General features: G+C 35.1%; 1 protein-coding gene across 2 annotated transcripts in view; it reads right to left on the reverse strand.

Moving 5' to 3' along the window:
- gpc3 (glypican 3) overlaps positions 1-22,339 on the reverse strand; it is a 296,516-nt gene that overhangs the window by 91,349 nt on the left and 182,828 nt on the right. For both annotated transcript variants that reach the window (XR_012389405.1, NM_001305618.1), the window contains exon 6: positions 2,258-2,369. Coding sequence is in view for 1 of the 2 variants with exons in the window: in NM_001305618.1 (NP_001292547.1) it covers positions 2,258-2,369 (112 nt within the window). In the remaining variant the exon portion in view is untranslated. The remainder of the gene's footprint in view (positions 1-2,257; positions 2,370-22,339) is intronic.

Below are 22,339 nucleotides of genomic sequence, written 5' to 3' on the forward strand. Positions count from 1 at the left end.
ACAAATGTAAAAGGGGGAAAAAGACTAAAAGTTTCAATAACACGCACACTTGGATCGATCTAACCATAGCCTATAGTCATTCACAGCCAGACTGCGTTGCAACATATCTTCAAGCCGAGCCAAAAACACACATCCTCCAGGTACAGAGGAAGCGCCCGCTGAACTTCCTGTGGATGAGCCAGATGCGTCTCTCTCAGGAATACAAGAATATACAGACTGAAAACCCTAAAGAGTCAAATATCAATGCAGGATCGCACTCACAATAGGGAACAAACTGAACATGAAATATAAGCAGACACACCCTGACACTGACACACACACACACACACACACACACACACACACACACACACACACACTAGGTGATATGACACGCAGCTGTTGTTTTTTAAAGTCAGGAAGGAAGAAAGTGAATGAAAGCCTGTGCTTTGTCTGCATTAATGCACAGATACCGGCAGCCCGTATCACACATGCTGATAATCTACCAGGCTGTGTGTCATAAAGCAGCACGCAGACGTGTGCATCTGTGTGTGTGATGACAGCCAGACTGTTGTGACCGAGTTAAAACCGAGGTGATGAGTTTATGTATGACTGCATGTCTGTGCAATGACTGACACCAATGCAGAGGAGGATTATTTGCAGAAGTTTACTGGTAAAAAAAAAAAGTTTGTGAATTGTAAAAGACAAAATTATATAAAATCAATCAACACCCAGTGTGTTCATTTTAACAAAATGGTTGATAATGTGATTTAATTTAATCATATTACTCTGGACTTTAATGTTTTTTTACAGACAAAATAGAGTAGAACAATAAAATGAGAATAAAATCTCACAAAAGCAAAACAGGAAATAGAAAGTACAAAAATATGACAAATTAGATTCAATATAAATAAAATAATCTAATAAAAATAGATCAAAATAAACAAATAAATACAAATTAGTGCCTTAGTGTCCCACTAGTGATGATATACAGTCATATCACACTGCTATGGGTTTGATATTGTGTTTATACAAGTTTGACGGCAATATCGTGTATATAAAAAAGAAAATCAAACATGCAGAGTCTAAAAACCCAATTGTATGACAAACTACTTTCTTCCGCCATTCATTCACATCAGCAGCTAATGTCAGAACAGCAGAAATCATTGTTACTTCACCAATGCCACTTTAGAGCTAGTATTTGAATGTTTATCTAGCGTAATGTCTAAAGTGATGACAAAACAGGGGATTTTGCTCACATTTTAGGATGATAAGGCTGAACAGCATGAAATGCCATCAGTCTACAGAGAATTTCCAGTATTTTTCTGTCACGGTCGGGATATCAATATAATTATCTCTGAAAAAGCCAAAACCAAACATTAACAAACATCTTATTAATTAATGAGTAAATAATATTATAATAATATGTAAATTAATGAATAAATGTAGTAGTATTTTTAGTAGGGCTAAACAATACTCGTAAAATATGTGAAAAGTATATTTATTGTGATTTCTCTAGAGAAGCGTTTTTAATATCTTTTTTTTTTAAAGGAAATAGGTACTATAAAGTTAGTAACCCTATCTGATTGATCTAATTTGAAACAACCTATTCATGCAACACACAAATGCTTGCCATAAAAAAATAAGTTTTATGATATGGCACATCCTATTATGGAGATGATCATTTGTGCAATCCTTTATTTTTAGTACAAAATTTTGATCACATAATATAATAGAAACTAATTATCATCCAAATACTTTAAATCAATGTATAATCTTGTTTTATAGTATTATTATTTTTTTATTTAATTTAATGTAACAAATTCTATACTCAAAACTATAAAGTTGCTTTTAATATTTTAGGAATATAAAAAAATTGAGCCACTCAAACAGAGGTGATACATTTTGAGCAATCTTAGGTAGAAAAACAAACACTGGTATAAAATAAAACAATATAAAAGTAGTTTTAACAAATAATCATTATAAATAATAACAAAACAAAGAAAATAGGACACAGTTAATATTATTTTTGTATTTTATGTTGTAAATGTTGTCATTTTCAGTATGCCTATAAAGATCAAGCATTATGATAATCGAACACACATTAGCCCTTTAGCATCAAATAAAGCTGATAATCAGTACCTGAGACAATCGCAGCACCATCATACGTATGCTGTTGTTGAAATGGCAAAGTTGGAGAAGCAGAAACTATTTCTAAAATAGTAATGTCATGGCCATGGAAAAGATACACCTTTCATCACATCACAGTGTGACGCACCTGATTGATGTGCTTGAGTTTGTCGATGATCTGACTGATGACGGGTTCTGGTGTTTTTTGTTTGGATTCAGAGCCATGTGGATGAACTCTCTTCAGACCTGGACCAGGAAACCTGCAAAAATAGATGCACATGTCAGTTCTTACATTTAATAAATTACATGTTTTTATGCACATCATACAGTTTAATACTATTTAATTTTACTCCACCACTACTTTAAAGAACATTTCTTTATAGGTTCTTACAGGTCCAAATAAACTGTAAAATTATATTATATTATATTATATTATATTATATTATATTATATTATATTATATTATATTATATTATATTATAAGGGAAATGTCTATCTAGTCATTTGTTCTTGCAGAAAAATGCCTGACAAGCTTACCAACTGTTTGTTGTAGAAGACTGGAAAAACAGATTATCAGCTAGATTTAGGCTACTAATGTAAACAAATGCACAATGATTTGAGCTCTAATAATTTACTCACTTTTACTTTTACTTAATTAAAGTTTGCAGAAAAAAACATGACGGTAATGGCTTAAAAAAATATACCAAATCTTTATAATTCTGATCTAACATTCATGAACTACGCCTGGCATTTAAGTTCAATTATTTAACCGTTAACAGCCAAAGCAAAAGACGGCGAAAATGAAATCAGTTTAAATTGAGGCGAATTCACAAATTAATATGTCATAGTAGTTATTAAATATTGTTGTCACTAATTATATTTGTTGTCACTAAGATTTTCTTTTTTTCCTAATAGATAAAAAATACTTTTATTCAAAGGAATGTAAGATCATTAATGGCTACCCTTTAAGGTGCACTACTTGATAATTTTTTTTGACCCACATCTTGTTTTAAATAATATACTGACATAACTCTGATAAATAGTAATAAGCAATTAAAATAATAACGATAACCTATGAATAAAACTTCAACCAAGTTGTTATAATGCCTGTTAAAGGGTTAAATAATATACCAGTCTTTTTAACTTTGACCTCACATTCATGAACTTTCTAGCCCTTGCATGTAAGTTCACTTGTTTACCTTACAGCCAAAACAAAAGACAGCGAAAATGAAATTAGTTTTTAATGTGAGGCGCATTCACTAATGATATTCTAAATTAAGACGGGCTTTAATTACATTAGTGTCATTAAGCAATAAACAGTACGAACATACTGCCAGTGAAAACAAACATCCTGACATACCTGACAGAGTTAACGTTACGGAGCGTTTCCCTTTGTGACAACAATCCTGTCTGTTGTACATGTGAACGTAAAATGTTTCAAATCAATGATTTCATATTAAAAACTTATCGTTTTGCATATTTCATTACTAAAAACCTCCTCAAGTCTCAAAAACAAGAACTAAACCTTCAAGAAGTAAAGCGGTAAATTAGCCTCTACTGCCACCTAGAGGCAAACATGTGACTAACGCTTAATTTGAGCAAAAATGACTCATTTGCATTAATATGTTTTTAAATTAAGCACTTTCATTAAATTTGTTCATGATACTTGAGGGCACAGATTTCAAAGACACGTTTTAGATAAAAAAAAAAATGAAGAAAATTATAGACTGAGGCATTTTAATAAAATTTCCCTTGTGGTTTCTGTTGATCAAAATTAGTCAAAGCCTGAAAAAGAGAGCCTGAATTATGGAACAAAATCAATGCCTAAAGTCTTGAATTAAAAAGCTTGTTGAATATCACAAACTGAAAAAAATAATACACCGTATTAACAAGTTCTTGCATTTTAATGACTTGAATTCCAGGGTTTGTATTTTTAGGTCCTGAAATTTAACATATCTGTTTATTTAATCTGTGAATATTTCAACGAAAAATATTTCAAACACGTTTTCATACTTAAAAATTCAATAATTCATATTCAATTTTCAGATTTCACTTAAAAAATATTTAATACCCTTTAAAAATATTCAAAAGGTCATTTTCAGTTCATTTTATTTCAGTTCTAATATTCGCTTCCATAAATTCAGTGGATCAAATTCGACTGATAAATTTCAACATTACATCCGGGAACTGCAGGAGAAGCAATAGATTGCAGAGTGAAGATCGCAGCTGCTCTAGCTTTCACCAGCAGGTGGAGATGGAATAATGTAAGATTTTTAACCCAGTAAACAGGCGAGAAAAAGGCTAATAAAGGCAAAAAAAGTAGCATTCAATTTTAATATCAATGCCTTGGACATTATAAATAATAAAAAGTATGAGTAAAATGAGTAAATGAGGTTTTAGTCATCTATATTTGCCCTTATGTAACGGAAGCCAGCTGGTGATCGCGTAAAGCTCACTCCTGATCCAGGGACAGACGTTGTTCTGCAATCTTATCGGAGCTTGTCTCCCATGCTGGCTCGTTACCTGCTCGGACCGGTGCGGTTATGTGCACATAAACCGTCTTTTGATGATGATGTTACACATTGTCTATCTTTATTGACTCTTTCTTCCATAGACGCTAAGTATTATATTGACAGCTAAAGAATATAAACGTATGAGAAACAGGAGAGAAAATATAATAATAATAATACAAAATAGATAAACATTGACAGGGCTAAGAACAATTACGATCAAAGATTTTCAAAACCAGAGAGATTTTATGAGAATGTCACAAAACAGTTTACTTGGAAATGTTAAACAGAGTTCAGGTATGATTTAAGGTTGGTTATGGATGGGGCGTCTAATTTAAAATAATTTAACATGATAATGCATTAAAGGAGCGTCTTCAGTTATTATTTAAACGCAGCTATGTCTGGATTGGGATAGGTTATAATTTCATTATTTAAATTATGATTGTTATTATTATTATTTTATGACATGTATTTGGGCTATTGCGCTTAAATAAGTCATCTGTGATTCTAAATTAATATTTCTATTTACCCTTTTTAGCTATCACTTTGCTATCGTCTTTCTCTTCTTTTTTTCGAATTTTTGGGGGTTCTGCCACGGTTAAACGTTTGCAAAATGTCTTTAGTTTATCGCTTTTCCTCTAAAATAGAGACGAAGCAGAAGGAAAATAAATGAATTGATGAATGAATGAAATGATTGACGTTTTTATGCATGTGTGGTGCGGCTTGCTCACGACAAAGGCGAACGAGTGGCCGCGAGCTCCGGTGGCCGGTCAGAGCCAGCGCCCCACAGCAAACTGATTAAGAGATGCTGGATGGCTGCCAATATATGATAGGAATTCTTCCAAAGTTTCAGATGATATCTGGGCTTGTGCATAATAATGTAAAATGAAAGTGAAAGTCATGACATTTGGCCAAGCATAAGAATAGCCTACAAAAGTGTTTCGATTATTATATTAATCATGACATATGTCATGCTTGGGCTTATATGAATAACACCTCGCTGTTTACCATTTCCGAAAGTGGAGCTGACGTCGGCGAGAAATTGCTTGTATAATTGTAAAAAGAGTGATGAATATTAATGGATTTCTTATATCTGTCATTTCTGATAATATAATTGATTTAGTGTGAGCTAATGAGTTTCCAACACAGCAAAAATGCATCCAGAATCCTAAACCAATAACTTTGTCAAGCAAAAATTATGATTTTATAGGCTACTGATTTTTTTTTAAAAAACAAGAAAAAAGAAACTATTAGCTACCCTAGCAATTGTTTATTTAAATATGATCATCTCAAAATATAAAATAAAAACATAATGGTTTGACTTCGTGAAATCATAAAACAGACTTGCAGAAAAGAGTTAATAGAATAAATGAGCAAATACATTCTCTCCAGTAGATGGCGATTAAAGCTCAGTAATACCCCATGAGGATGAACATTGAGCTGCATTGCAGGAACCCCTTAACCACGCATGTCAAACCACGCATTCTAAACATTAATCTTATGAAACTAGCTCAAGTGACAACTATATAAAATTTAAACCAGTTTAAATAAGTTTATATGTTTAATAACTGCAAAAAAGATCAACATTGCTAATCATAAAATACAAACGGTCGCTGCAAAGTTATAAATAACGGTTTTCTCATTTAATACTGAAAACAAATTAAAGTCAGTTATAACTGCCTATTATCAAACCACAAGCGACTCATTTTATTACTTATCATTGGCTGCGACATTGCCACTTTTGCGTTAATACCTTTTTCTCGCCTATAGGCTACATAACAATAAAACAATAATCTGGACAAACTAAGACATTTTGCAAACGTTTAACCATGGCAGAACCCCAAAAACTAGAAAAAAGAAGAGAACGACAGGCAGAGTGATAAAAAGGATAAATAGAAATATTAATTTAGAATCACGGATGACTTATTTAAGCGCAATAGCCCAAATAAATGTCATACAATAATAATATTAACAATCATAATAATAATTTAAATGATGAAAATGTATAACCTATCCCAATCCTGACATAGCTGCGTTTAAACAGCGCAAACATTATAGTTATGCCATATTAGACGGTTCTGTGTGAATAACTGAAGACGCTCCTTTAATGCATTATCATGTTAAATTATTTTAAATTAGACGCCCCATCCATAACCAACCTTAAATCATACCTGAACTCTGTTTAACATTTCCAAGTAAACTGTTTTGTGACATTCTCATAAAATCTCTCTGGTTTTGAAAATCTTTGATCGTAATTGTTCTTAGCCCTGTCAATGTTTATCTATTTTGTATTATTATTATTATATTTTCTCTCCTGTTTCTCATACGTTTATATTCTTTAGCTGTCAATATAATACTTAGCGTCTATGGAAGAAAGAGTCAATAAAGATAGACAATGTGTAACATCATCATCAAAAGACGGTTTATGTGCACATAACCGCACCGGTCCGAGCAGGTAACGAGCCAGCATGGGAGACAAGCTCCGATAAGATTGCAGAACAACGTCTGTCCCTGGATCAGGAGTGAGCTTTACGCGATCACCAGCTGGCTTCCGTTACATAAGGGCAAATATAGATGACTAAAACCTCATTTACTCATTTTACTCATACTTTTTATTATTTATAATGTCCAAGGCATTGATATTAAAATTGAATGCTACTTTTTTTGCCTTTATTAGCCTTTTTCTCGCCTGTTTACTGGGTTAAAAATCTTACATTATTCCATCTCCACCTGCTGGTGAAAGCTAGAGCAGCTGCGATCTTCACTCTGCAATCTATTGCTTCTCCTGCAGTTCCCGGATGTAATGTTGAAATTTATCAGTCGAATTTGATCCACTGAATTTATGGAAGCGAATATTAGAACTGAAATAAAATGAACTGAAAATGACCTTTTGAATATTTTTAAAGGGTATTAAATATTTTTTAAGTGAAATCTGAAAATTGAATATGAATTATTGAATTTTTAAGTATGAAAACGTGTTTGAAATATTTTTCGTTGAAATATTCACAGATTAAATAAACAGATATGTTAAATTTCAGGACCTAAAAATACAAACCCTGGAATTCAAGTCATTAAAATGCAAGAACTTGTTAATACGGTGTATTATTTTTTTCAGTTTGTGATATTCAACAAGCTTTTTAATTCAAGACTTTAGGCATTGATTTTGTTCCATACTGAATATTAACAAAATCATCAAATAGACTATAGTTAAGTCTATTATTAGTCTAAAACTGCTTTCTGTTCTGCTGTAGCTCTGTTTTGTCTGCAACATGCATAAACACAGAAAGCCCGACAGCACAACTGGGTCAGACATGTGTTGGCATCCGAATGTTTGTGAGCAACTGGAGCATATGTTGGGCATCATCGACTGCTAAAAATGTGTTTTTTGTGAGTGTGTGTCTGCACTCAAGTGTTTTCCGATCCCTCCGGGCCCCTTGGACTCATGTTCCAGTTAATTACTCCCTATTAAAAGCTAATTAGTGTTGATGCACACGGGAACATTGGTGCAAGCACTGAGGCGACAGAGAGACAGAGAGTGACAGATCTGATACAAACCCACAACACCAACATCAAGACATCCAGTGAAGCCCAATCCCATTAATAACATTCATTGCAAAAAATAGATTCTAACCTCTTTTGATCTAATAAATTATATTATATTATATTATATTATATTATATTATATTATATTATATTATATTATATTATATTATATTATATTTTATTATATTATATTATATTATATTATATTATATTATATTATAACTACATACAACATTTAATGCAAAGTTCTGAGCAATAAATAAGTTTTGCCACCACCGAGCCAAAGATATGACCTCATGTTCCATTCTTAGCAATGACATAATCCTCAGCGATCCTATCCAATCATCTTTCACAGCGCCTTATTTTACATGCCCTGCTTATTCATTAAGCCAAATTACATTTCCATACTTATTTATTCTCCTTATTACTTGCGATGGCAGCTCACCTCCTGCTTTTAATTATCACATTAATAATACAGACATAAGTTCCATTAGAAGGAGGAGATCAGAAGACACGGGCAGCGTTTAATGGAGGATGAGATTAGCTGGAGCTTCATAGATGAGCCCTCTACCTGTGCACTGACCAGAGTCCAGATGATCAGGTCAGCACGAAAAACATGACTTTATTCTGATTAAGATGGTGTACACATGAAGGGAAGATACAAAATGAATCAAACATTATTAGAGAAATGTCAAAACATAATGAGGTAGCTGAAATGAGAATTGTTTCATCATAAAAACCCTTCCCTTATGCATTTCCATTGGTGTGTTGTAATAAGAGACAACTATAAACATCAGAATCAGTTATATTTGACCAATCAAACAATAAAATGCTATACAACTTATTAGAAACATTATTTTCAGACTTTTTAACTGAATGTCCAACAGGTTTTTTCAGATGGCACTTGCATCTGAATGCGTCACTTGTTCCAAACTATTCTGCTGCAACATTCAGAAGAGGTCTGAATTTGGCATCAACAATATGAAAGCATGAATCCATCCTGTCTGGTGGTGGTGGTGGTGTAATGGTGAGGGGGATATTTTATTAGCACACTATTACCAAATGAGTACCAATGCCACAGCCTACCAGAGTATTGTTGCTGACCATGTCAATCCCTCTGTGATCACAGTATACTCATCTTCTAATGGCTTCTTCCAGCAGGATAATGCACCATGTAGTGCGAATCATCTCAGGCCGTACTCACACTTTGTACAGTTGCCTCGAACCGGGCCAAAGCATGCTTTTCCCCCCTCCCGTCTCCTCCGGCGGCCCGCACTCAGGCCGTACTCACACTATGTACAGTTGCCTCGAACCGGGCCAAAGCACGCTTGTCCGTCTCCCCCCTCCCCCGACGGCCCGCACTCACACTACAATCGGGCCTGGGCATGCTTACGTCATCGATGCTGCGCTGTTCAGTGAGCGCTCTCACTCAGCACAGTGGAGATTTCTCTAGTTATATCTTTAAAGTCGTTTGATATGCAGTGACATGCAGTCAAATATTTCGCCAAACGGTCCTTAGGGATGCAGTGACACACAGTCAGATATTTCGCCGAGAAGATCCGCCACTTTTGGCGCTCATAAACAATCATAAAGCCTTTGTGCTGCAGGAATGAGGAGGTCTGCTGAAGGTGCGCAGCTGTCGTGCAGTGAGGGGTTTGCATCTTTAATAAACTACAGCAGTTTGCGTTCACTGAACAGTAAGAATGATTAATAAATCCATATGAAACAGCCCCTTAAAAGTCACTTCTTGTCTTCAGTTTCGGGCTTTTGCGCGTTTTGCACTCACACTACAGGCGTACCGCGCCAAAGCCCAAGTGAACCGCGCTCAGGCCCACCTCTTTCAACCGGGCCAGGGCAGGCCAAGTGAACCGTGCCTGAGTCCGATTCGGCGGACTCACACTTTTCAAACGATCGGGGAAACAGGCCTGGGCACGGTACGGATAGCATAGTGTGAGTAGGCCCTCAGACTGGTTTCTTGAACATGACAATGAGTTCACTGTACTTAAATGGCCTCCACAGTCACCAGACATCCAATAGAACATGTTTGGGATGTGGTGGAGCGGGAGATTATGTTTGGGATGAGGTGGAGCGACAAATCTACAGCAACTGCGTGAGGCTATCATGTCAATATGGAGCTAAATCTTTTCAGTATCTTGTTGAATCTATGCCATGAATGATTAAGCTAGTTCTGAAGGCAAAAGGGGTCCAATCTGCTACTAGTACGGTGTACCTAATAAAGTGGCCGATAAGTGAATATTCTTAATTCATATCATTGGTCCTATAAAAAAACTTTACATTTTACAAAATGTTCTTTTTAGTGGAAAACAACATTCTTTAGACCATTTACATGTTTTTATATCCAAAAAATAAATATACTTCAATTAAAAGACCAAAAGAACTAAAAATATTCTCTTTACTGAAAAAAAAACACTTTATTTTTAAGAATGTATGTGTGGCTACTTATCCAAAACAACAATGGCGAAGTACATGACAATATGCAGTTATAATAATGAGACATTATTAGGTTGTGGCCTGACATCCACTGTTTCTTCAATCTGCATGAATGGAAATCATTTTGAAATTAATGAAACATTTTTCAAAAATGCAAAAAAAAAATTTATTAACTTTCCAGTTCTAAACATTTTCCTTTTAAGGACCCCAAACTATCCGTATATATATATATATATATATATATATATATATATATATATATATATATATATATATATATATATATATATATATATATTATTTTTTTTTAAATTTTTTTTTTTAAGCAATTGCAGAGAGGTTTAATCTGTTCTTTTGGATCATGGACTGAACATATATTCATATTTTTCCATATATTTATATCCTGCAAGATTTTTCATGTCATAGGGTAGAACTGAAAATGTGGCATGGTAATGTGTAAGTGTCACCGTATGGTGCCTATCTGATTGTAGATGACATTTAGAATACCTAGGGTTGCACTCTGAATAAATAATGCCATAAACATGAAAAGAAGTCATTTTTATGGGAGTCTTTAAATGTTCTTTGAGGCAGTCTTTCTTCTCGCCAAAGATTAAAATTAATTCGATCAAAACAAATGATCAAACTCAAGTATTTATACAATTTAACATATTCTTAAATGGATTTTTTTTTTCTGTGATGGCTACAGTAAATTGAATTTTCAGCATCATAACAGCACCATGGTCTTTCAGAAATCCTTTTACTATGCTGATTACCTCCTAAGAAATTATTACAAAATTTTATCACAGAAAAATATTTTTGCTTAATATTCTTATGGAACATTTTTCTTAATCTTTGATGAACTCAAGTTGAACAGAACAGCATTAACTTAAAATATAAATATGTAATAATATACAATAACATTTATATAATTACACAGTAACACAAACCAGCAGAACAGAGACAAGCAGTTTTCCGTATTTTGTGATTCATGTTTTTATTTCCCCACATTTATTTATCCTTTTAAATTGAATTATACAACCTTGATTTTTATTCCTACCATTTTTAACCTGTAAAAGTAAAAAAGTAACTTTTATTAACATTTTTAATAGGTCATTATTTTACAGTATTTCTATATTTATTATTTAGACAGACATTTTATAGACATTATATTATTTTAAACTACTAAAATGTCAATAAAGTTCACTTGTTATAAATATAAATATCATAAATGCCTTGAAGCCATTTTTCTTTATTTATTTAAGTAATTGCCACTCATTTCATCATCATGAGTCTTATAAAAAAAATGGCCACAGCACAGGCATGGTGGTGCAGCAGGAGCACCGCAAATCCAACTGTTCCTACAGGAAATGACTAAACACCCTGTGGATGTACAGTCTGGACCCGCTCCTCATGCTGAACCTGCTAAAACTCATGAACCTACTGAGATCCCCTCAGAGATCCAACATGCCCCAATGCTTAAAGCCACTGGAGACCCAAAGAATCAATCAGTATTACCAGGAAACTGAAGAACAGCTGAAGGAGAGGATGAAGGAGTAGCTTTATAAGATGTAACGATACTGAAATATTGACTTGAAATCACAGACTGCACCTGATCGAACTACTCGTTGACCACAATCTCCCACAGATAAACAGCCTGAGGTGGATCAAGGAGTCCTTTAAACTACACTGTAAAAATCAATTGCAATGCAGTACATTACTATAAATTAACTTGAATGAAGCTGAATGAAGCTGAATCTCAGTTAACTTCAGATTGCTTGACTAAACATACAAAAGAACATGTTGTCATTACTTATTGATATACTGTATACTTTTCATGGTGAATAAGTTAATAATTTAAAAGTATTCTTCAGTTAAGTGTATATACACACACACACACACACACACACACACACTTGCCACTTTATTAGGTACACCTTACTATACCGGGTTGGACCCCTTTTGGCTTCAGAACTGCCTTAATCCTTCATGGCATAGATTCAACAAGGTACTGGAAATATTTATCAGAGATTAGGTCAATATTGACATGATAGCATCACGCAGTTGCTGCAGATTTGAATACATGATGCGAATCTCCTGTTCTACCACTTCCCGAAGGTGTTCTATTGGATTGAGCTCTGGTGACTGTGGAGGCCATCTGAGTACAGTGAACTCATTGACATGTTTAAGTAACCAGTCTGGCTGATTTGTTTTATCACATAGCGTGTTATCCTTCTGGATGTAGCCATCTGAAGATGGTACACTGTGGTCATAAAGGGATGGACATGGTCAGCAACAATACTCAGGTAGGCTGTGGAGTTGACACGGTGCTCAATTGGTATTAATGGGCCCAAAGTGTGCCCCCACACCATTACACCACCACCAGAAGCCTAAATTATGGATACAAGACAGGATGGATCCATGTTTTCATGTTGTTAATGCCAAATTCTAACCCTACCATCCTAACGTCACAGCAGAAATCGAGACTCATTAGACCAGGCAATGTTTTTCCAATCTTCTATTGTCCAATTTTGGTGACCCTATGAAAATTGTAGCCTCAGTGTCCTGTTCTTAGCTGACAAGAGTGGCACCCACATGATCTTCTGCTGCTGTAGCTCATGCACTTTAAGATTGGACGTGTTGTTCAGAGACATTCAGAGATGCTCTTTTGCATACCTTGGTTGAAACAAGTTGTTATTTGAGTTACTGTTGCCTTTCTATCAGTTCGAACCAGCCTGGCCATTCTCCTCTGACCTCTGGCATCAACAAGGCATTTGCACCCACAGAACTGCCATTCACTGGATATTTTCTCTTTTTTTGACCATTCTCTGTAAACACTAGAGATGGTTGTGTGTGAAAATCCCAGTAGATCAGCAGTTTTTAAAATACCTATAATAAATCACATGTCTTCCCCATTCTGATGCTTGGTTTGAATCTACCATATCATCTTGACCATGTCCACATGCCTAAATGCATTGAGATGCTGCCATGTGACTGGCTGATTGGAAATTTGTGCTGACCAGCCATTGGACAGGTGTACCTAATAAAGTGGCCAATGAGTGTTTACACAGTAGCAACAACACTAAGTATAAATAGCGATTGAGCTCTAGCTTTAAATGAAATATCTGTCAAAACCTTATTTAGGAGCTAATTAACTGCTTCACACATTCTGTTACTTTTCAAAGAAATCAGCAGTCGCCTTATGCTTTGGGCAATTCATGTGAATCTCACTTATTGCTGAGCATACGTGCATATGTAAAGACAACAGAAGATTTGTGCTGTTTATTCTCACTGCTAATTATTTTAGTTAAACAGTGCATGTGCATGTACAAAATATGTGTTCATTAACAGTGGCCCCTAGCTTGTAATTCATGGATGTTTTCCATGTATTTGTGGATGGCTTTATGTGATTTGGATCTCTGCTCAGACAACTTCTGAAGTTAAATAGCTGAACAAAGTGACTTTATTGACATTTTTAGTAATTAGAGGCTACTGGGCAAAAAAGGGATGCCTCTCAGAAAATTTTAGAAGCTGTCATTTATTCATTCTCACCATATAGGTGTCTTGGTCTCTTTTTCATCTTTTGTTTATCCTCATAGCATCCATGTGGGATAAAAGAACGGCATCTTAACTCTGTCTTTCCTGAAACACAGTTGACGTTTAATGTATAGTAAATCGTACTCAATCAAAGTAGCGTTACTGCGAAAAAAAAACACATTATGATTGCATGCTACACTTCCGACTCTACATTAAGTTTTTTTTTCTTATAATGCACGAAGGTTTGAGGTATAAAGCGGAATAAAACAGACTCCTCATAAAAGCCAGTGTTTTATTGTGCTGCTACATTAAAAACATATTGTTCGATTTGTGCCTCCTGATTGGTTCTCGGGATATAGCGGCTTTTGCTGTCAAAGGGAAGTGGCGTTTAGCGGCTTTTGCCAACAAACTGTTGCAAATCTATTTGTTTATGGTATACGTGTCTAAAGCATTCCAGCAATTTTCCGGAAAGGTCTGTATGTGTGAACAGGCGTTTTTGAAAATACCGGTTAATTCGTTCTGGCTGTTTTCCGGAAAGATAAGTTGTAAGATTACTGGTAATTTGCCGGAATGCAGCGCTGTGTGAACACAGAAGGAAGATTGCCGGAAAGAGCGCGTGCATGTCTAGAATGTGCTGACGTTAGACATCTTCTTTAACCAATCAGTACAGTCAGACGCAGTCATATCCGCAAGGTTTATGAAAATAAAAGCCTTTGAATATAAAACAATTTTGTTGCTAGATGTTAGTCAGACAACGTTTATATGGTCCTTCTTAATGCCAACTTTGTAAATAATTATCGATAAGATGCTTAAGATAAGCCATTGTTTGTTTACCTATAAGCTTTGCTTCCTTCAGTTGCTTGACGTGTCGCGTGTTCTCTTGAAGGAGTGAGTGCCAGAATACTCACATGTTATGTACATCATAACATGTTTCTCTATATGTTTTCATCGAAGTTGTTCACAATACTTATCCATCCACAGAGTTTGCACTGTAGTCAAATGTTTATAAATACAAGCGCAGAAGTTTAGAGGTTCTTTCTGGTTAATGATGTCAGAATTTACCAGTATTTTGGAATGGATGTGTGTATGGTCTTTTCTGGAAAAATTCGTCCTCGCCTGTGTGAACAGCGTTTTTTTTAATTTACTGGTAAAGTTGTTCCAGAAATTCAGATATTTCAGATATTTACTGGTATCACTTTGTAAAAAGGGCTAATGTCATTATCTAATTTTTGCCGAAAGTGGAAGTTATATAATATATAATATCTCAAATATGTGTATCATTTATTAGGTAAAGAAAGAAGTGTTCTTTTTATCAATTTTATAAAGATCAGCTATGAAGTGCACGTTTGTGTCATCAATTATTAAAAATGCTGGTAAAACGGATATAAAAATCACAACACAAAGCCATAAATTGACAAAAAAAATAAAAACAATATTATTGCGTTAGGGCTTAAATAAACATTTTAATGCAAAAAAACAAAATTATGCACACTTATTAATACAGCTGTTCTGTGTCAGTTAAATCATTTGATTTATAAAAATTTTTAACCCAACTTTTTGAGTTATTAAATAAATAAAAGTGAAAAAATAACCCAAAAAGCACCAAATATTTTTAACTCAACCATTGGGTTAAAAAATTACACAACATTTTTTTAGAGTGTTCCATAAAATGAAATATTGTCAAAATACCTGTTTAGGTAGACACTTCTAAAAGAAAGAAAAAAAGCCTAAAAGTTTATCTGTAATAATTTTTTAAAATCAAATTATTTACTCATAAACCAATTGTATTTCTAAATGTCTATTTAATGCTTTTCACATTGAACACAATAATGACTAAATAATTACGTTTTAAAAAGTTAAAATCAGTTTACGCTTAAGCTGCTTATACAACCACAAATAATTTATGAACGCACATGCAAACACACAATAAAGCTAATAAAACTAAATCCATGTTAAAAGAACAGATTTGATTATTTTAGTCTAACAGTAAATTACTCCAATGATGGCAATTTTTTATTACTGATAATAATATGAGTAGCCTGTGGTTTGATAATAATACCACATGTAGCATGTTTCTGGTTTGGAGTCGATGAGGGGGCACTTGAGCTGATATTATGAGCCTGTGAATATGCAAATCAAAAATGATTAAAAAATACTGGTTAAAATCAAGAAGACAGATATTGAGGATGTGTAAAAAATGATTTTCTAGATGTCAGAAATCTGTGTGACTTGACCTCTGACACTGAGGGCTCCTAGTGAACACCAGAAATTAACTTTACAGTCAAATCATCTTTCACATTATTAACATTTTTTTACACATGACAAGAAACACAATTTAGTAAAGATCTACCCCATAATTTAAAATGGGTGACTGTCATAAAACTCTATATAATGAATATGAATGTGATTTTATCATTCTTATAATAACTGTTATGATAAAGTGCAATAACAACAGAGTTTTAAACGCAGCTTTATTTACATAAGGGAAGTTTGTACAAATGGCTGTAATGGATCACGGTTGATCCGTAATATGTACGGATCACAACCCATTGTTTGGAACACACGTGACCCATAGATTAATTCCTTTTTTTAAGCTTTACTAAATTTGTAACAAACGCAGAGAGATCACCTTTCGTGTAATTCAAATCACATGTTGGAAAGCATTTAGGCTTTCTTGTAAAATATACAGTAATGATGAAGGAAGAAGTTGTGGAACGTTATTTGGGAAGTGGTGGGTTTCTAAGGTTATTAAAGGTGTTTTCTTATCAACACTTGTTTAGCCTGCATTAAAGCATTTAGTGTAAGCAGCTCGGTTAATGATTAAAAGATCAGGATCTCAATAACCATGCAACATAAATTATAAATGGTGGTGATTTGCATATGTTTATTAATATTTTGAATCGCTGCATTCAAATCTGTGTTTTGAATTAAAAATATGCCACTGAATAATTCTTTAAAAAATGACACATCTAGCAATGAAACAAGTTTACGAGTGAATAACGGAATCATTTATTGAAAATGAGACTAAAAACAAATATTGGTTGTACAAATTAAAATGTTTGGTTTATACATTTAGCGTCAATAGCAAACAGTAGTATTAAAAAAAGTGAATTTTTTCACAATACTGAATATTTTACTATTTATTTTTATTCAGCTGATTATTTCTTCATTTTATTTTTTATAAAATTACAGGTTCTAAATTCTGTTTGTTAAAACCAAAATTTCCTGCAGTACTGTTTTTGTAATAAATGGAAAACAAACTACAGTTGTGCCCTCCCATTTTTGGCTGATTCAAAAAATTGTCTGATCCGTGACGAAAAAATCATAATGTAATTATAAACCATGATATTTGTGATCCATTACACCACTAGTTGTACAGAAAAGGGACAACAGGAGCAAACATTGTATAATAGCTAATCCAAAAGGCATAATTCAAATAAGCAGTTAGGTGGCAAACAAATAATAATTCAGAAAACAGCCAAAGAATTCAAGAACAGGAAGTGCACTAAGAACTACAAGACTGAGCATGGGTGTGGTGCTTTTATAGTGTGTGTGTAATCAGTGTAAATGATCTACAGCTGTGTATTTATCAGTGTCCAGATTGATATCAGCTGTATAGCAGGTAATTAGAGTCTGAATGCAAAACATAATGGGAAGTGTAGTCCAGATGAATAGCTGGAGTGTACATACAGTATAGCTGCAGTGCCCTTTAGTGAGTGGGTACTCCAGCTAATAACCATTACAAGAGCTGTCATTAAGTGTCATTAACTCAGTTATGTCATTTTAATTACAAAGATGACATTGTTTGAGATGTCTTTTTCATGACAACTTTACAAATAAATACAGTTGAAGTCAGAATCAATAGCCCCCCCGCCCCTATTTTTTTTTCTTTTTTAAATATTTCCCCAAATTATGTTTAACAGAGCAAGGAAATTTTCACAGTATGTCTGCACTTTTTTATTTCGGCTAGAATAAAAGCAGTTTTTTTTTTAATGAACCATTTTAAGGTCAAAATTATTACCCCCTTTAAGCAATTTTTTTCGACTGTCTTCAGAACAAACCATCATTATACAATAACTTGACTAATTACCCTATCCTGAAAAATATCTAGTAAAATATTATTTGCTGTCATTATTGCAAAGATAAAAAAATCAGTTATTAAAGATGAGTTATTAAAACTATTATGTTAAGTAATGTGTTGAAAAAATATTCTCTCCGTTAAACAGAAATTGGGTAAAAAAAATAAACGGGGGGCTAATAATTTAGGGGACTAATGATACTGACTTTAACTGCACATCATAACCTGACATTGCCAATAAATCCTAACTTGTCATAAATCTCTCATAAACATAAATGTTTTGAGACCATGATAACGGTCATGAATTTTATAACAGTCATTAATATTTTTTTTTCCTCAACTACAGTTGTACAAACTGAATATGTAATTATAATGTCATTCAAAATTAAATATTTGACTATAAATCGACACTTATAGTGAGAAATCACTATAAGTGATTTCTCGTAGGTTTCGCAGAAACGATCTCTCTCACCCAATAGACTATCCACCATTGTTTCAGACTCTCTTCCTCCATCTTGCAAACTCTCTGCACTTGATTCGAACAGTGCCACTGATACACTCTGCTCCACACTAGCATCATGTCTAGACCAATTATGTCCTCTTGCATCCAGGCCAGCCCGTGCCAGTCCTCCTGGTACCCTGGCTCTCCATGAGCATCGCTCAAAACTTCGAGCTGCAGAAAGAATTTGGCGGAAAACTAAAAATCCTGCACAGCTCTTAACATACCAAACTCTTCTGTCCTCTTTCTCAGCTGAGGTTACTTCGGCAAAGCAGACATATTACTGTCTGAAAATCAACAATGCCACTAATCCTTGCCTACTTTTTAAAACATTTTCCTCCCTCCTCTATCCTCCTCCTCCACCCGCATCCTCCACACTTACTACGGATGACTTTGCTACATTCTTTTGCACCAAAACTGCAAAAATCAGTGCTCAATTTGCTGCACCTACAACAAACACGCAAGGTACACCACCAACACCACACACACTCGCCTCTTTTTCTCAGCTCTCTGAGTCTGAGGTGTCCAAACTGGTGCTATCTAGCCATGCAACCACCTGTCCACTCGATCCCATTCCCTCTCATCTCTTGCAAGCCATCTCTCCTGCAGTCATACCAACACTGACTCACATAATTAACACATCTCTTGACTCTGGTTTATTCCCCACTTCATTTAAGCAGGCTAGGGTAACCCCACTGCTAAAGAAACCCAACCTGGACCATACACTACTAGAAAACTACAGACCAGTATCCCTGCTTCCATTCATGGCCAAGATTCTGGAGAAAGTAGTGTTCAATCAAGTCCTGGACTTTCTTACTCAAAACAATCTCATGGACAACAAGCAATCCGGCTTTAAGAAAGGCCACTCAACTGAGACTGCCCTGCTCTCGGTCGTGGAGGATCTCAGACTGGCTAAAACAGACTCTAAATCATCAGTCCTCATTTTGCTGGACTTGTCAGCTGCTTTTGACACTGTCAACCACCAGATCCTGCTATCTACGCTCGAGTCACTGGGCGTTGCGGGCACTGTTATACAATGGTTCAGATCTTACCTCACTGACAGATCATTCAGGGTGTCTTGGAGGGGTGAGGTGTCCAACCTACAGCATCTAAACACTGGGGTACCTCAAGGCTCTGTTCTTGGGCCACTTCTCTTCTCCATCTACACATCATCTCTAGGACCAGTCATCCAGAGACATGGATTCTCTTACCACTGCTATGCTGATGATACCCAGCTATACCTCTCTTTTCATCCTGATGATCCCTCGGTTCCAGCTCGCATTTCAGCCTGCCTGTTGGATATTTCACACTGGATGAAAGATCATCATCTTCAGCTGAACCTCGCAAAAACGGAAATGCTTGTAGTTTCTGCCAACTCGACTCTACACCATAACTTTTCAATCCAGATGGACGGGGCAACCATTACTGCATCCAAAATAGTGAAAAGCCTTGGAGTAACGATTGATGACCAACTAAACTTCTCTGACCACATCTCTAGAACTGCTCGATCGTGCAGATTCACACTCTATAACATCAGAAAGATCCGACCCTTCTTATCTGAACATGCAGCTCAACTCCTTGTTCAAGCTCTTGTTCTCTCCAAACTGGATTACTGTAACTCTCTACTAGCTGGGCTTCCATCTAACTCTATCAAGCCTCTTCAACTGCTCCAGAATGCAGCAGCACGAGTGGTCTTCAATGAACCTAAACGAGCACATGTCACTCCGCTGCTACTCCGTTTGCACTGGCTGCCAGTTGCTGCTCGCATCAAATTCAAAGCTCTGATGTTTGCCTACAAAGTGACTTCTGGCCTTGCTCCTTCTTATCTGCTCTCGCTTCTGCAGATCTATGTGCCCTCCAGAAACTTGCGTTCTGTGAATGAACGTCGCCTCGTGGTTCCATCCCAAAGGGGGAAGAAATCACTTTCGCGAACGCTCACGCTCAATCTGCCCAGTTGGTGGAATGAACTCCCTAACTGCATCAGAACAGCAAAGTCACTCGCTACTTTCAAGAAACGACTAAAAACTCAACTATTTAGTCTCCACTACACTTCCTAATCTGTAATTGCCTTTCTGAATATCACACTAACTGTACAAAAAAAAAAAAATAAAAATACTACTAATACTTCCCTTCTTAGACTTTACAGACCTGAAACTTGCTTATAGCACTTATTCATTGTTGCTCTTGGTTGTGTAAATTGCTTCCTTGTCCTCATTTGTAAGTCGCTTTGGATAAAAGCGTCTGCTAAATGACTAAATGTAAAATGTAATGTAAATGAGAAATTTAAAATTAAACAACAAATTCAGTGATCAGAAAAATATTCATAAAACCATAATAATGGCCTCATAACAATCATGTTTTATGATAGATTAATGATAAGTTATGCTGTCTTGGTAATGCCAAGTTGTCATGGCAAAGACAAGGTCAAGGTTATGATGCATTTGGTTATGTTAAGCTGTCAAAATAAAACAACATCTTAAACAAAAGTCATCTTTGCATTTAAAATGACAACTGATCTAATGACACCTAATAAAAGATGTCAAAAGCATGCATCAAATCTCCTTCATATTGATCACGTTGATTGTCATGATCAAAAATGTCATGACAGTCTTATAAACACCCCTTCTGTATAAAGGAATATGCAGAAATGTCACTGTGTGCTTATTTAACTGAAGCGTTAATTAATTTTCCCATATGCCTTTTTTAGTTCACTATTTAATATATCAGGGTCACATAAACTGTGGCATTTTCGGCATAATCGAAATGGCTTTCTTCCCAGTACAATATGTGAAAGAGTGCCTCGTCTTCAATGCATTGCATGAAATGAGTCTGAACGCATTCCAGAATTAATTGCAATATTTCACTTGAAGCCAAGGAATGACATTGAGATTCAGCAGACATTTCTGGCACAAGCATCATTATTCTGCGTCTTTCTTCCCATATCAATTTCTCTCTTGGGTCCTAATTAACTCCTGAGGGCCTGCGAGCCCTCTGACACAGCTGTCTGTCCCCTAAGGCCAACTGTTCACCATGCTGTTGTGACCAGGCCATTTCACTCCCCTCTCGCTCATCAGCTGCACTTACTGGAGAGAAAACAGTTGCAGCTAATAGTGCATAATGCTGTAATGCTGACATATACACTAGAAGATGCATGGTCAACAGTGACAAAACTCATACAAAGGAAACAATGCATATGAATCATATGAATTCATAAAGTACTTGTAAGTTAGAGCTAATCCCATTACTACAATGATGGCCATTTTATTATTACTGATAATAATATGAATAGCCTGTGGCTTGATAATAATAATATGAGTAGCATGTTTCTGGTTTGGAGTCGATGAGGGGGCACTTGAGCTGCTGTTTTGAACCTGAGAGAGTATCCAATCAAGAATTGTTAGAAAATACTGGTTAAAATCAAGAAAACAGATATTGAGGATGTAGATGTCAGAAATTTGTGTTACTTGACCTCTGACACTAAGGGCTCTTAGTGAACTTAATAGCAAGACAAGACAAGAAACACATTTTAGTAAAGATCTAACCCTTTACTTGAAAGAGGTATTCATAAGACTGTCATAAAACTCAATGTAATGAATATGAATGAGATTTTAACTG

Source organism: Danio rerio, chromosome 14 (assembly GCF_049306965.1).
Source record: "Danio rerio strain Tuebingen ecotype United States chromosome 14, GRCz12tu, whole genome shotgun sequence".
Classification (NCBI taxonomy): domain Eukaryota; kingdom Metazoa; phylum Chordata; class Actinopteri; order Cypriniformes; family Danionidae; genus Danio; species Danio rerio.